At 44.8% G+C, this 15,725-nt stretch overlaps 1 protein-coding gene across 7 annotated transcripts in view; it reads right to left on the reverse strand.

Moving 5' to 3' along the window:
- The window catches only part of LOC104688252 (collagen alpha-1(XXVII) chain B), a 147,099-nt gene that overhangs the window by 91,195 nt on the left and 40,179 nt on the right, over positions 1–15,725 (reverse strand). For 6 of the 7 annotated variants that reach the window (XM_010397658.4, XM_010397661.4, XM_039561575.1 and 3 more), the window contains 7 exons: positions 14,803–14,856; positions 12,824–12,877; positions 7,876–7,920; positions 6,973–7,026; positions 4,534–4,578; positions 2,198–2,251; positions 949–993 (listed from right to left, as the gene is read on the reverse strand). In XM_010397658.4, coding sequence (XP_010395960.3) covers positions 949–993; positions 2,198–2,251; positions 4,534–4,578; positions 6,973–7,026; positions 7,876–7,920; positions 12,824–12,877; positions 14,803–14,856 — 351 coding nt within the window. The remainder of the gene's footprint in view (positions 1–948; positions 994–2,197; positions 2,252–4,533; positions 4,579–6,972; positions 7,027–7,875; positions 7,921–12,823; positions 12,878–14,802; positions 14,857–15,725) is intronic. The other variant, XM_019284995.3, reaches the window with a different exon arrangement.

Below are 15,725 nucleotides of genomic sequence, written 5' to 3' on the forward strand. Positions count from 1 at the left end.
GGCAAGGGGAAAGCGCTGGATTTTTCTGTGTGTGGGTGAGTGGACATTTTGCAAGAAGCCTGTGAGTGCAATGATGTCCAGAGGTCAAATGAAACTCAGGCTAACATGAAGGACAAGGTGCAAAGGCAATGAGACACACCAGAGCTCCAACATGCCTGAGCTCTCTGCTGATTCCTGGAGCCAAAAGCTTTATCCAATTTCTGAAGGAGGCATACAGAACTGCTTGGAAGAGGGTTGATGGGGTAAAGTCTTTCCTTTCTGTCCTTTCCCTGTTTCCTCTGCTCATTTCAGTATTTTTCCCACTTGCTCTTGCTTTTTGCTTACAGTCAGCACAGTCCCCCTTGTTCTTCTACACAGCTCTCACAGCTTTTTTCAGCCCTACCTGCAAAAACCTCTTCCTCCTAGCTGAGCTCTCACATCTACCTGGTCTCCTTGCTCCTCAAACACATCTTCCCCAGTATGTTACATCACCAAGGACAAAAAGGTTTCTATACAAAACCTTGCATGACACAAACCAGGATGAGAAAAGAGTAGGAGAGAGTCACAACAAGAAAAGGATAATGTGATGGAACTGGTGGGAGTGCAAAGCAGGAGATGGAACAGAGCCAGTACAAACACCTGGGACGCTGCAATAATGGCTGGGAATTAAAAAGTGCATCCAGGGAAACAATTGGCCAGAGGCAGGACAGGAGGGAAGATGTTGTAGAAGAAAATCTAAGAAGTGTAAGATGCAAGGGAGCATGGAAAAAGAGTGCTAATGCCTGTGAATTGAGCAGAGCATGGAAGAAAGGAAGAGAGCAGTATCTCTATCTTTGGTTTTCTTCCTGCTTGAGAAGACAGACATGGAAAGGTCTGTTTGAAGATATGAAGGGACCCAGCCAAAAGCCACATGTCTTGTTTCCAGTTTCATTCAACAACATCTGCATAATAGACGAGGAAAAACTTTACCGGCCTACCCATCTTGCCCCTCTTCCCAGGAACTCCAGGGATCCCCTGCAAGGAAAAAACACAGAGAGGAGAAAAAAAAAAAAAAAAAGGTTCTGGTTGAGAAATCAAACAGCCAACCAACAATACAAAACAAAATGAGAAGAGAAAGGAGAATGCAAAACAGGCTAATGACTGCAGCATTGTTTGGGAATCAAAATTGACTACTTGCAGTCGGCTGCGAGAGCAGAAGACAATTAACCTTCACCCATTATCTATGGCCTCCCGAGGACACACGCAGGCAGCACCCCCAGGCTGGGGCTGTGCTTAGCAGGAGCAGTCATTAAGCTACTGGTCTGGAACCAAATGAAGGCCACCGCCGAGGCACTTGCTGCAGAACTTCTGTTTATGTTTCTTATTTAGTTATACAAGCATTAAATCAGCATCGCCAGAGTGCAGGGCAGGCCCCTCCCAGGCAGGCACACACATGCTCACTCCCACATGGTCCCAGGGCCTCTCTGGTTTCTGCAGCTTGCATTTGAGGGAGAAAAGCCTGGAATCAAACAGTGTTCATCTTCCAGTGACCTTTCTTAGGAGCTCTTGTAGCAGGAAGAGGGGGGTCCTTGGATGGGAAGAGATCAGGCAGTTGGGAGGATGGGGAGATGGAGAGTGGAAAAGCAAGGGGTGTCCTGTAAAGCTCTGAACACTCGGGTTGGGGAAGGCACAATGAAAAGGATGGGAGGAAGGGAGGACACAGCCACAGCTACCCACTCACAGCCCCATTCTTGACTGCCTAACTCAATGCAACTGGAAATAAAGCCATTTGCAGAAAGCTACTGTCTCTTCTGAGAGCCAGGCTCTTTGCAAACATCCCCAGTCAGATGCTGAGACAGAGTGGCTGGGAGGTCATTCCTGTGGGAGCAGGGAATCTCCATGTATATTCTCTTCATCCTGCCCCACCTCAGCAAGATGAACTGGCAAGGGGGAGAGGGAAGGCAGGTTTTTAAGTGAAGGAGAATATAGAAAAACTCCTCTGTAGTCAACAGTGAGGTCTGATAGCCCTGCCTGAAGCCTGGGTTCTCCTCAACTGAATATCAGCATTATACAGGGACACAGGTCTTCATTCAAGGGTAGGAAGAGGCTAAGGAAGGGATAGTTAAGCATTAGGCATGCTTGCCTCCTTCCTCAGGAACTACACATAGAGAAGGTTACATCAGGCTCTGAAGAACTGTATTCAACCAACACACCAAGGTTTTCTTCACAAAATACTCACTCGTTCTCCATCAGCCCCCGGTAGCCCAAATAATCCTGGGAGACCAATATACCCCTAAAGAAAAGAGGAAACAAGTAGTCAAATATGTTTCTCCATTAGCATCCAGTCAGTCTGTGTTTCCTGAAGAGCAGAGCAACCTCCAGTGTTGGTCAGTGGCAGCCATGATGAAATAAACCTTGAGGCAAGTGTATATGCCCATGGACTGCATGGTGCTGGCTTCCACGATGTAGTCCAAGGGCACATACCCTCACACCAGGGATCAGGAGGACTCCAGGCAGGAAGAGGACAGCCAAAAGAAACCTCACCTGGGCTGGCTCTACGCGTACCTGAGGGAAATGGAGCTTTGTTTGAGGTTAGCAAGAGCAATAGCAAAAGTAATCCACAGACCTACACCTCCTTTCATCTCTTTCTTTGCCTTTGACACTCATTTCCAACTGTTCTGTTGCACCAAGCCCTTTCTGTTTGTCTTCTGTCAGCTGGTGGTCACACACTGTAGCCCCTTCTGAGGCAAACCCCCTCTTTTGCCACCACCCTGCAGTCAGTCCTGGCTCTGCCCAAAGCCTGTCCCTGCACCACCAAGACCTTGTGCAAACCTTCGTCATCCCAAGCACTGAAGGCCCTGCCTGGGCTGGGAGAGGCAGAACCTGACATTCCAGGCTTGGGGGATTGATGTGAAGCTAAACTTGTACATCCACACAGATCCAAACTATAGGGAAACCACCTTTGCACCAACACATTTCACATAAAACCTGCTGCTTCCACACTCATCAGAAACATTGTGTTTTCAGGTTTCTCTATGGCCTTGGGGTCCTGCTGAGACAAGACATGCTGCATAAAACACTGTATTTCCCTTCCCTTGCCACAATGGCAGCCTTGTGTTTAATCCCTTTGCTCAGCAGCCTGGACAAAGTTACCTTGTGTGCTGGGCCTCTGCAAAGGCCCAACTGGTGCCAAACATGCCGAATCCAGAGGAAGTGAATTTCAGCTGGGAGCCTCCTCCGTGGCACCTCACTGTTACAAGTGCTAACATTGCTTTTCTCTCATCTTTCTTTCTCCCTCATCGCTAAATCTCTATCTGCCAAGCCCACCAAACTTTTTCACCAGTCCATCACTCCCTGTGTTTCCTTTAGAGACAACACCTAGCTGGGAAGTAATGCTACATTAAAATGATCCTGTCTGCCTTTGCCTCCTGAATCCTAAAAGAAACCACATAACTCCCGAACTTTTCCTGGAGAAGGAAAAAGTAGAGGTGGAGGATGAAGAAGAGTCCAGAAATGCACAAAATGCACATATCTTACCTTAGCACCCAATTCTGATTGACTGTGGTTGAACTGAGAAAGGACTTCCTTGGGTATTTATAAATATTTCAGTCCTCAGCACTCAGGGGTGCAACATGGAAAATAACTTCCAAATCTTACATTCTGCACATCTACTGCCCAATAACTACACAAGGCCCTGGTTAGAGCAGTGAAAGAGATGCCCTAGGGAAAACTTCAGCCCTTGCAGAAGTGGGGTGAGCAAGTTGTGCTCTCAGATTTTCCTCTCTCCTGCAGGAACTGAACATGCCATCTCCCTTCCCAGCTCAGGAATACTACTAGCTACAGGGTCAGCATTTGTTTATTCCTTGCAGTTTTCCTAATGATGAAAGCCAGCTGCTTGAATTTACTGCATATAGAGAAAGTATCACATGCTAGAGAAATGGGGGGAGGTGGGGGGGGGTGGTGTTTATTGGCTTAGAGTCTCATTGTGAATTTATAATTGCAGGAAAAGAACAAAATGTGATTAACAAGAGCCTTAAGAAGTAACAAAAAAAGAATCCTTTGCAGTGAGAATAAAACCCCAGCAATTATTTTTGGTGAGTAAAACCAGACAGGACGGAGATATTGTTTTTATTTGCACATGGCTTCAAGATGCTGGCTTGCTGTTGTGCATAATGATATAAATCACTCCCAAACCAGGCCTGTACCCAAATAAGCCCATATTCAGCGTGGTCAAAGACCACTGAACCACACTGATTGAAACTAAAGAGGCCTTTGGGACATGGGGCTTGCAGGCTTTGATAGGAATTTGTAAGCCATTCTTTCCTCTCCTGCAATGTGAGCTCTGAAGGGGCTGACTTTATCATCAGCACTATTGGGGAACCTTGATCATGGTACATTCCATGTTTAATTTTAAAAACTTAACAGTGCTTCAATAAACAAGCAGTGCACGTTTCAAATCCCCCAAACTCAACAAATTAAAGCAACTAGCTTCTGCATTGCAAAATCAAGCATAATATTTCTTGAGAAGCCTTTGATAAAAACAAGCAGAGAAAAGCCAGATGAAAGGTTGCTTACCCGAGTGCCTTTTGGGCCAGATTCCCCTATGGGGCCAGGTAAACCCTAGAACAGAAGGGAAAAAACAAAGACAAATGTGGACAAGCTTTAACTTAAAATAATGAGCAGTGCCAACCCCCCAAGCACCATCCCTGCATGGTTCTGCTTTAAGTGCTTCTTAAAGCTCTTAAAGCTTTAAGTGCTGTGTGGTTCTGCTTTAAGGTTTTGCTTTAAGAGTCCAAGGAGTATCAACAAAGGAGGAAAAAAAAGACAAAATGATACAAATAACAGATCTCCCATTGTTGGGGAGCTGGGACTCAGCAGAACCTGAGACTGCTGCACATAGTGAGCCTTCCCTGGGGCTGAAGCAGAGATTTCTGATGATAAAGACCACAAGGGCTGATGCAGTGGGGTGTCCAGAGGTTGTGTTACACTTTGGATGCGAGGCACAATGATGCTCTGTGCCCAACAGCTCTCCATTCATCTTCCTGCCTAAGCAAACACATGAGTAGCAAATGTATTCCAATACCTGCTTAGGGAGCACTGATGGAATGAGAAAGTCTGATTTCTACAGGCTAGAAAGTCACTTAGCTGTGCAGGTACTCTGATATCTCTAACCCTTTGCAGCATCAGCTATGGAAAGAATTGAAAATTCATTCCCCATTCTAATTCTATGCCTAATGCTGCTCACTTAAAGTACTGCAAAGAAGTGTAAAAATGCAAAATAAATTTTCATGTTTATTATCTTCTAGCAAGGTACCAGATCAATTTTTTTTTGTTCTAGTTCCAAGTGTTGATGGGATTTTCTGGGGGGGGTGGGCGGGGAGGGGGGAAGGCTAAATCCATATTTTCTTCAGCTGGCAGCACTGCAGGCTCAGCCTGGGATGTGAAAGTCCAGTTGTGCTCTTTCCTGGCTCTTGCATCATTGCCAAAGATTTCAGGCATCAGGGTGAAGTTACAATCCTGCCTGTGATGCACAAACCAAACCCAAGCCAAGCCCTCTCTCCCACTGCTGCAGAGCCAGCACAGCTGACAGGAGTAACGAGTAGTAAAATCTCAGTAAAGTAAACAGCTCTGATGCAGGATACACACAGCATTCAGATAGGCCGAAAAAAAGCTGCCTTAAAAAAATAGAAAAGTCACTTTCCTGGCCCAAACCACATTTTAAGAAGGCAGTTTTGTTCTTTGAATATCAAGGCACAGATTTCATCCTGCTTATCTGATGGGCTGAACTGCTTAACAGCATTTATTAACCTTGTATGTCCAAAATCTCCTGGACCTCTTCTTATTAGTCATCTAACACACATTCACACCTAGGAGACTCTTTGGCATGCTCAGCTCTAAGAGCCTTTCAGAGTATGAATGGAGCATTTAGTCAGGTGCATAAAGCTCCCATCCAGTTCTGCCATCTGTGCTCTCCAGTGTGCAAGCAAGGTATCAGTTTAATTTTCAATTTAAAATGGGTCATGCATTATTGACAGTCTGAGGCAGAGAGATGCAGACTTGTTCTGCAGGTCTAGTTCACATTTAATCCAACAACCTACACATCTGCATAAAAAATTCACATCCAAACTCATGATAAGTCTGAAAGACTCAGGACAGAGCATTTGGGATCTTTGGCATATGCCTGGTCTCTTGGCTTAGAGATAAACATGGCAGAATCCAACATTAATGTGTCCATTTTAGAAAATCCTGACAAACTCACTTCACCACAAACTGTTATAGGGCTAGATGTTCTGTCCTCCAACAGATTCCATTTTTTAGGGTCTTACAAATTCTCCTCTTTCCTTTCCACTATTAAGCATCTTACATCAGTAGGACAACAAAGTGCCTAGTCTTGACCCATTACCCAATGCACACTCCTCCATTCCTAAAGTTGTCTTTGTGTAATTTTTTTCAGCATGAGAACAAAGACTTGATTGTCTTTCATCATCTTATTTGCAGCTGCAAATATGATTTTTATATCTATATTTACAGTTCATGCATAACGTTATGTGTGTGTATACGTATGATCATGCCAGTACATTTTACTAGTGAGAGTTCATCTAAATCTCCTCCTCCAATAATAAATACACCTTTTTCCATCCCAGGTTTCTAACTTGTCCAACATTAGATGCAAAATATGCCTAAAAGAGAAGGGTTAGCAGCTTGCAGGTATCTCTCTGCTCTGCTGTTCTGTTTTTTCCCTGTTATACTGAAGAAAAATCTGTCAGAATTTACTATAGAAATTCAGGTGTTATCTATCATAGGCACAAAATACTTTTTAACAATATTTCAGAGTTTAAAGACTGTATTATTGGTACACATCTTGAGGAGGAAAGAAGGAAAATATTCAGACATCAAATATTCAAATATACCAACATTTTCTAGAGGACTGCACTGTCCTTAGTGGGGCATGTCTTTAGCTACCTGCACACCCAAATCCCTACTGTGTGCACAGCATGATGAGATTTACTGCACCTGCCTGCCAGGATAACCTTTGGCACCTGGACTTCCAGCTGGTCCTTGTTCGCCCTTTGGAGAGAAAAAAGAAAAGGCACAAAAGGTCAGGTGAATGTCCCACTTGGGAAGTGTCTTTAGCTGCATCACTGTGGAATGGATTAACCCGATGCACATTTATCAAGAGGAAAAAAATATTAAGGGTAGATCATGAAGTTAATTAACAAGGGGGGAAAACACACAGAAGCCAAGTCAACAAGACCCATACACTAAGCAAGTGCTGCTGTTTCTCCTTCTCCCTTCATTTGCAGGGAAAGCAGCAGATAGTCTGGAACAAGGACGCTAAGAGAAGGTGTAAGGCTGCATCTATATCTGGCATATGGAACCGTTTTGCTAGTGGGAAAGCACTGCCAAAATTCTTCAGAACTAAATGGATTCATGTATAATATCCTTTAACATCATTGCTAACAGGGCCTGCTATTCATTGCCTTTTTTTTTTTACTGCATTGCAAACATCAAACTTAACCAAATAAAGAGGGGGAAGAAAAGGGGAGGGGGGAAATGGGCTTTGGGAAGGGAATGACATATACTCAACACAGTGTGGTTAGTAAAGTCCAGGTGAAATTAATGTAAAAAGACAAATAAAGGGGGAGGATGGTGAGCTGGTTTTTCTTCCCCCAAGTAAACTTAGCATGGCTGAGCAGTGAAAATTAGAAATTAAATTTAGCAACTCCAAGGCAGTCTCCTCCCACCATCCCATTGATGCTGGGTCCATGTGTGTGCTCAGATCCCAGTGTGTGCTGAGCAGCCCTGGAAGGAGCTGGCTGTCCACACCGAGCAGGCTGTACCAGAGCCAAACCAGCATCACAGCCAGCAAATCCATCCCTCCTTAAAGGTCCCCTGTTGGGAAGTGGGAAAACTCACCTGGTCTCCAGGGTGACCTAGTGGTCCAGGGTAGCCTTTATATCCCTGTCAAAATAGGATGGAGGAGATGAATACTAAGAAACAAAAATACAGTAAAGAAAATACAGTACTGGGTTTGGTTTTAATGTCTCTTTGCAGGTGGGATTATTGTTCTGAGGTGAAGCAGGATTTTAGACAGCATTAAACAATCATGCAAACTTTTATCAAGCTGCTTCATGCTAGCACCACCCAAACCTGCTCATGTGCCCTGCTGTGGTCTGGGGTGGTACATACTCCGGAAGGAATTGCTCCATGAACACATTTAGAGTGGTCTCCATGCTCAGATCTGTCTATTTGTAATCTACACCTTGAGCAAGGCTGCCCTTAATCCTCAGGAAACCACAGGCCCATAGAATGAAATGTTGGCTTTGGGCACATTGGGGACTACAGCAACATGAGTCACTTGTGTTTCAGAGCTCTTACTTTTGCTTTAGAATTTGAAATGCCACATGAAACACCAAAACAACCATTTACTGTCACAGGAAACTTTGATTTTTCTACCTTGAGCTTGTTCAGCTTCCACCTTTTCTAATCTAATTATTACAAGATCCAGAGGTCTTCATTATGAAGCTACTAAAAATTGTGAGCAAGCTGCCTCTCAACCTGCTCTCTCTGCTAAACTAATTAGAATGAGTTTCTTAATCCACCTTGCTTACTGGCAAGTGTTTCAGGCTTCAAATCATTCCCACAGGTCTTTCATAAACCTGCTTCAGTTTGTCAGTATTTCATTTTTTTGGGGGGATGCAGACACCGGAGCAGGACAAGGGCAGCCTGTTTGACTGCAGACTGAGCACTGTGTGTCTTTCAAGGAGTTTGCTTTCTCCTGGATTTACCTAGAGCTCCCTTCAAATAGAGTAAATTTTGTATGTGATTAACGCTTCAGGTTTTTTCCCCTCTTCTTTATTATCTTGCTTCAGCTGTTTAAAACAAATTCACTTCCATCAAGAGAAGCAGAGCAGGAGATTAAACTCAGTTACAGAGATGACTGTTTAGCTGGGCTACCAGCAAGATTTAAAAAAAAAAAAGGCAGCAAATTTAACTTGAAACAAATGGGAGAGAAAAAAATAAACATGGAACAATCCTTGCACAAATACTAGAGAAATAACAAATTGCTTTCAATGGTGGATTACAACTGATTGTACCTCAGTCCCTGCTACTCACCCTGTCCTGGGCTCCAGCGCACCTCATCTGTCTCTGAACTCCACAGGGAGTGTCCCTGCTCTGGAAGCCATCACCAGGCCCAGGGGTGACCGAGCACTTGGCCTTTGGCTCCACTCACCACATGAACCCAGGACTGTTTCTGCTCCCAGGTCCACATCTCTGCTTAACAGCTTTTTTATTCTTCCCACAGGCTATTCCAGACCTGCAGCCTGAGCTTTTGCTGGCAGGGTGTGCAACGCTCTCAGCCATCCTGGCCACTACCCGCTCCCCTTTGCATTCCTCCTGCCTTGTTATTTCAGACAGTCTGGCCTGGAAAGATGTTGATTCCCTTCTCACCAGTTCTCTCCTGCTTGGCCTTGCTCTGGACAGAGCTGCACCTCCTGGCAAGGCTGACATGAAAGAGACTTGTTTGAACCACCTTAAGGGTCCTTTCTCCAAATGTTGTGAGAGCATTTCAGTCAGACATTCCTCACTGGAAGTGCCTCAGCAGCTCTTGGAGGAGGACCAGCACACAGGATTCCCTGCCCCTCTCCAGGAATCTGCCCCATGAAATCTTCTCCTGCTCATCCTCTCCCTGACTCCTCCACAGGGGCTTAGCAGAAAGGAGGGAGGATGGTCCACCCTGGTTGGGTGTCTGGCCTGAAGGTGAGAGCTGTCAACAGAAACATCCCTGGGTTCAGCATCTCCAGTCATTCCCTGGAATTTAGATTTCCATGGGGTCTTCTCCTGGGACCTCTGCCCACTTCTTCCAGACTGGATCAGGAGCTCCATTTGTCTCTAGATAGCTGGAACACCAAGCTTAGAAATATTTTACTTTTCCACTGATAAGAAAGATGTGCCTGGCTTGGCTGCTCTGAACCATTCTGCTCCAGCTGGGTTTCTGGAGGATGGGTGTTTTGAGCCTGCCGTGTCCACCCAAAGTAGGTGGTGGCATGATGGTCCCTTGAGATGCTCAAAGCATGTCCTGAACTAAATCCTGCACCAAGCACCACATTGCTAGTTCTGTAAGTGAATAGCACTTAGGTTAAGTATGTAGACACTCTGCTACCGTTGTGTTCTATTAAATATTCTCCTCGCTACGTATCCTGGGCTCTGGAGTTTCAAATGTATTTCTTCACAATTTACCACAGTTATTTCTGCCCCAGGTTAATTATAATGAGGGAAAACCAGAAAAGCTCATATATGTTAGAGCTGGCTGCAGTGTGAAAGTATTTACCTGCTAAAATCCTCTTCAAATAGCAGTAAAATGACAGGGCAGAGGGTATGAAAACAACTGCATTTGCTCTTTTATCTGAACACTTCCTGATGATTACAGGGCAGTCAATACAAAGGGCTGTGATTTAGAAAGGAAATTGTGCTCCAGTGAAGAATTTACTCATCTATGATGATATATAATCCACTCTCTCCTAGCTAAAGGGATCATCCTGCACTTTGGTAGGAAATGTGAAAAATAAAGGGGCCAGGGAATGACACCTGCATACAGGATGTTTTGAAGCCCTGACCACTTCCCAGCTCTGTCTTTGCTCTCTGACTCTAATGAAGCTTTGCCTCTCTCACTGCTGCTGTTTTCTCCTCTGGAGAAATGATGCTGCTCTGCTGAGATCTATCTCCAAGGCAGCTGTGGTCTGCCAAAGCCAAAGTCCACAGGTTCATAGGCACCAGATGGACAGGCAGAGGGAACGTCCAAGACACCCTTCCTGAGAACTCCTGGTCTGCAGAAGCACCATTTACTCTGTGTGGAGAAGATGAGAAATACACCTGCTGCTTCTAAGGCAGTTTCATGTACTCATAGATGTGTGGAGCTAAAACAACTTTGGGGGTGCTCTGAGATCAGCCTGTCCAATCCTACAAGTCCAATCCAAGTTTGTCAGCATTCCCAAGGCAGGCACTGAGGAATGAGCCACACTATCCAAAACCATATGCTGCTGGTTGTGGCTCCAGCTCATGCTGCTGAGCCAGTGGTTTCATTTAGTGGGAAAAGTATTTTATTTCTCCTGGTGAAATATTTTGCCCATTTGAAGGTTTCTACATGGTGTTCTCAGATCAAAGCCCTGAGAGCCCTTTTTGCAGCCCTTCCATGGAGTGAGCTGAGGGGTGCCCATTTCCAAGGTGTTGCTGTTTTCCGGTAGCCAAAATATGTTGCCCACCTTCAGCCAAGTACCAGTGTATTTTCACTGGGAGAATGCCAGCAGGGAATCCAGATTAAAAAAAAGATTTTTCCAAACATTCCTCCAACAGCTGCAAATTTTTTCTTAATGTAAGATGCTAATAAAAGCCAGGTTACACCAAACCCACTGCCAGACTAGTGCTACTGGGAGGTGTTTTTAAGCTGCACCAAGGAAAAATTTCAACATCCAACTTGCTCATTACTTGAAGAAACAGAAGCATACCCCTGCCTTTACCCAGTCCTGTGGGAGTTAAGATCAGATGTGAAGGCCATGTGCTGGACTTGGGAATGTTTGTTCAATCTCCTATTCCTTCTCTGCTTTTTCCACTATGAGTCCTTGCACTCCTGACATTGCATTTTGCTGATCGTAACCACAAGGTTTTGTTTTATGAGCTGTTATACCAGGAAAATTGTATTCTTTGCACCCTATTAGTTAGAACTTGTTTGTGACAGCAAAAGATCCGTAATCGATCACTCAGTTGCTCCTACTCCACACAGCACCCCAAGCGTGACCAGCCTTGGAGTAGAAAAATAAACTCAGCCTCTCCTCTTGGCAATTCGGTTCTAGTATAAAGCATACAACAAATAATCATGGAGAGGGAGGGTTCCTTTCAGCCTCCTCCACACTCCACTCTCTCCTTGGAGTATTAAAACACCCGAGGAGGTGTTTGTGTGCAGCTAACTGACCTGAGGAACAGTGTACGGTCAATGGCCCATTGACTGATAAAGTGATTGAAACAAGATGCTAATTTTAACTGTTCAGTTTAGCTGTGGCAATATTGGCTTGCTGGGGAGTCATGGCCACTGAGTCCCACTCAAACAGCTTCCTGCAACAGGTCCAGCTTCCAAAAAAAGAAACCTACCTACCAACACAGCCTGGAACTGGAAACTCAGCTGCAATGCCCTTGATCAATGAGAGATCTGAGCTCCAGATATGGATTGCTGAGGCATTGCTGTGCAGGCTTGAAGGCATGGATACAGACACACACCCTGCTGCCTCAGGAAAACAGGGATGGATCTTGTGTTCTATCCTTACATACCCTTTTCTAGGCATAAATGTGTTGTTTGTGATGTTAATGGTGTTGAAGCATCAATATGGAAGCAAATAAAGTAAAACCTGACCAGTGCTGACAGTCTCCAAGCAAAATAAAGAGGGAAGGCACACAGATACTTTTTTGAAATGTGCTTTACCAAGATAGACAGCCATGGTTTCCTTGGAATGCTGGTACTGTTCTGAATCCAACCTTTGAGTATTGCTGTTGGTTGGAGATCCCTTTAGTTAATGCACTGGCTGCACCAGGTCTAAATTGAGCTTGCTGAGGAACACCCAGTGTCAGGGTGCAGAGGGATGTGGAATACAAAGAAAGAACAGAATTCTGTATCCAGAATTTCATTTCATACTCTTACACAGTCTTTAGGCAGTTGCTTCAGCCTATCTCCCTAGGTTATACACCTGCAAAATAGGCATAAGGCTCTTTGGGTGGGTACTGGGACATTTAATTAAATCTTTTAGGCAGAGTTAAAGAAGAAAATTTAAAAATAAAATTATCAATCTAATTCACTAGAAAAGTACACTCTTACCTTTCTACCAGGTGGTCCAGGGAACCCAGTTAAACCAGGTAAGCCCACATCTCCCTGTAGGAAGCAAGCAAGTTCTATTAGTTTTCAGCAACATTTTCCCAATGCCTCCTGCAGTTACTGCAATTATTTTGCTGACACCAGCCCCCAGCTATTGATATTTCTGGTTCTAATCACAACTCTTCAAAACCTGACTGGATAAGAAGTGTAGATTTAAACAACATCTCTATTAACTGGCTCATATAAATAATAACCCCAGTTAATTAATGGCAGCTGCTGCTGGAGTCCAGCTTTTCGCAAGCAGAATGAATGCGCTTTTTTCCCCCTCAATGATCTCATTCAGTCACATGCTTCATTCGCCTTTCAGTAGGCATTGAAATCGCCAAGGCAAGGAAATTTTAGCTTTTAAGTGTAATAAGAACAACAGGTACCTCCTGCCAAATCCTGTGATTTACTCTCACACTCTGCTACTGCACTGGCTCAGCCCATGGCTCCTGTTCGGATGGTGCTGGTGGTGTAATTATTTAACCTGCCCAGATGACACGGATTGAACCTTTGCAGGCTGCTAGTGGGAGGGTTTGTTCAGTGGCCTGTACTTCTGAAAAGGGATTGCATCACATCCCGCTGGCAAACCCAAACCATCACAGAACAGATGAGCGCATTGCTGTGAGACCTCTCCAACACCCAACTCGGCTGTGTGAGCCCACTTTGGCCTCCTCTGATCAGAGTCAAAAAACCCTGGAGTGCCTTCTTACTGAAATTTTAAAAATTTCCTGTATCTAGCTTGAAAATTAGGCATCACTCCAAACTCCTGCCGGAAACTCCTTACTCCTATTACTGCTAACAAATAAAACCTTGCTAACACAAGCTAAAGGCAATCTGGATCTCTCCCTTTTTACCAAGCACTGTCTTCAAGAAAACAGTTCCAGACCCTGCAGGTGGATGACTTCCATGTGATGCCACTCCAATATAGTGTACCAGAAATTTCAAAAGACATCTCATGCTGCTAAGTTAAAAGCATCATTTCAGACTTAGCCTTCTTAGTGTTTTCTAGCATTGCCTTCCATCTTGCCGTTGTGTGGCCTCACTGTGCTTTATGGAGGCAGCTGGTGTCAAATGAAGGGCCCAAGCTCCTTATGGCTGGTGCTTTCTATGAGCTGTGCATTTATAGCAAGACTTATGGTGAAAGGAAGAGAACCAGGCTTCTGCCCTGGACAAGAGTTACCAAGGATTGTGCAGGCATCACTGAAAGAACTAACTGAGGTAGATGATGTGGAGCCCTGATTGCCCTACTGTTCATTTCTAGAATTCTGTGAGGGCTTGTTGCCTCAGTAAAAATCACTCAGCTGTGAAACAGCAAAAATGGGAGTTGTAAGTTATTGAGAAGAATTAGCAGAAGTCTGATCCTTAACAACTGCTAAACCCAGAAAGCAGCTTTCCTTCCTAGCTAGCTGCTTTGTGCTGGTTTGAGCAGCCCTTGGTGGAAACCCCTCAGTGAGGTCCATGCCTTAGAAGCCTCTACCAAGAAACCTCTACCCTGATGGGGCTGCAGCAGGAGGCAAACCCCCGTTCCTCAGCTCCTCGGCAAGAACATCCTTTCCTTGGCCTTCAAGGTTTTTATTCCTTAGACTGGGATTGCCTTTTGCTGCAGCTGCATGCCCAGACTGTGGCTGTACCTTCAACATGCTACTTGAAACACTTGGCTGAAGTAGCCACATGCCTGTGGCAACAGGGACTTCAGTTGGGCTGCAGATTGTGGATAAATTGGATGAACACTCAGACAACAACACTGTGGCAGGTGGCACCTCAGTGCACTATGATCAGTGAGGGCTACCTCTCTTTAATCCTGAATCGATGGTCTAAGCCTTATTTCCCAGTCCTATGTCTACTTGAGCAGCTGTGATGCTTGTGGCTGCAGTGCAGACTCCCTGTGTGTGTGCACAGGTCTAAAAGCCCACCATGGCCTCGGGGTGACATCTCACCTTCTGCCCATTGCGAGCTTTTCCAGGCGACAGGCCAGGATCACCTTTCTGACCCTGAAATGAAAAACTTACATTAGTGACATAATCCAAGGGCTCAGCCCACAGATGTGGTTCTGCTTCCACCAAGCCTCCAAACTAGAAAACCATTTTTTTTTTATTGCAGTCTTCCTTGACATCCCAAATGTATTAAAGTGGCTGGGAATAGCTGTTTTGCTGGGGGTGGATTTGCTAAGTGATTGCTGCTGCTAAAGAGTTGAGTTTTAAACAGTAGTTGACAGTATTAAATTGGCTAAAGAAAAGATAACTGGAAGAAAGCAATGTCAGGACTTTTGATACTTATTAGACCAGACAGCTGCGATTCCTTCCTTGTCTACAACTACCATCACAAAAATAATTACCAAACCTAATACTGGGGCTAAACCATCCTTCTTGACAACTCACTAGATGCTGTTGCTTTTTTAACTGTGAGGAACAGATGAAACTGCAGAGAAAGTTGTACTAATTAGACACCCCCAACAGCCCGAGCAGAGGCTCCGAGGCTGGCAGAAAGCGGCATGCTCGACCTTAAGTGGCAGTGTTCCTTATTTTCCTCCTTAACAACCATGACGAGGGAAATTACAGTTTGAGGCTGTGATCTTCCAACAAACAGGCTGGACTCTCAGCAGCTTTTGATCATCTAATTCCAGCAGATTCCATTGGAAATCCCACTTCCAATTCTCAGAAGGTGGAAAGGTAATGTGAGCACCTAACAGGGGAAGAGATGCAAGTAGAAAAATCTAGAAGACACTGAAGTGTCCCAGGTTCTTTGGGTAGGGGAGAGCTAAAGCTCAGCACACATAACATCTCTTCTGGCCCAGCCACGATGGGTATCCCCAGATCAGTCACTATTTAACACCCCATGAATCATAAGCAAGCCACAACCT

This window comes from Corvus cornix, chromosome 17 (assembly GCF_000738735.6).
Source record: "Corvus cornix cornix isolate S_Up_H32 chromosome 17, ASM73873v5, whole genome shotgun sequence".
Lineage (NCBI taxonomy): Eukaryota > Metazoa > Chordata > Aves > Passeriformes > Corvidae > Corvus > Corvus cornix.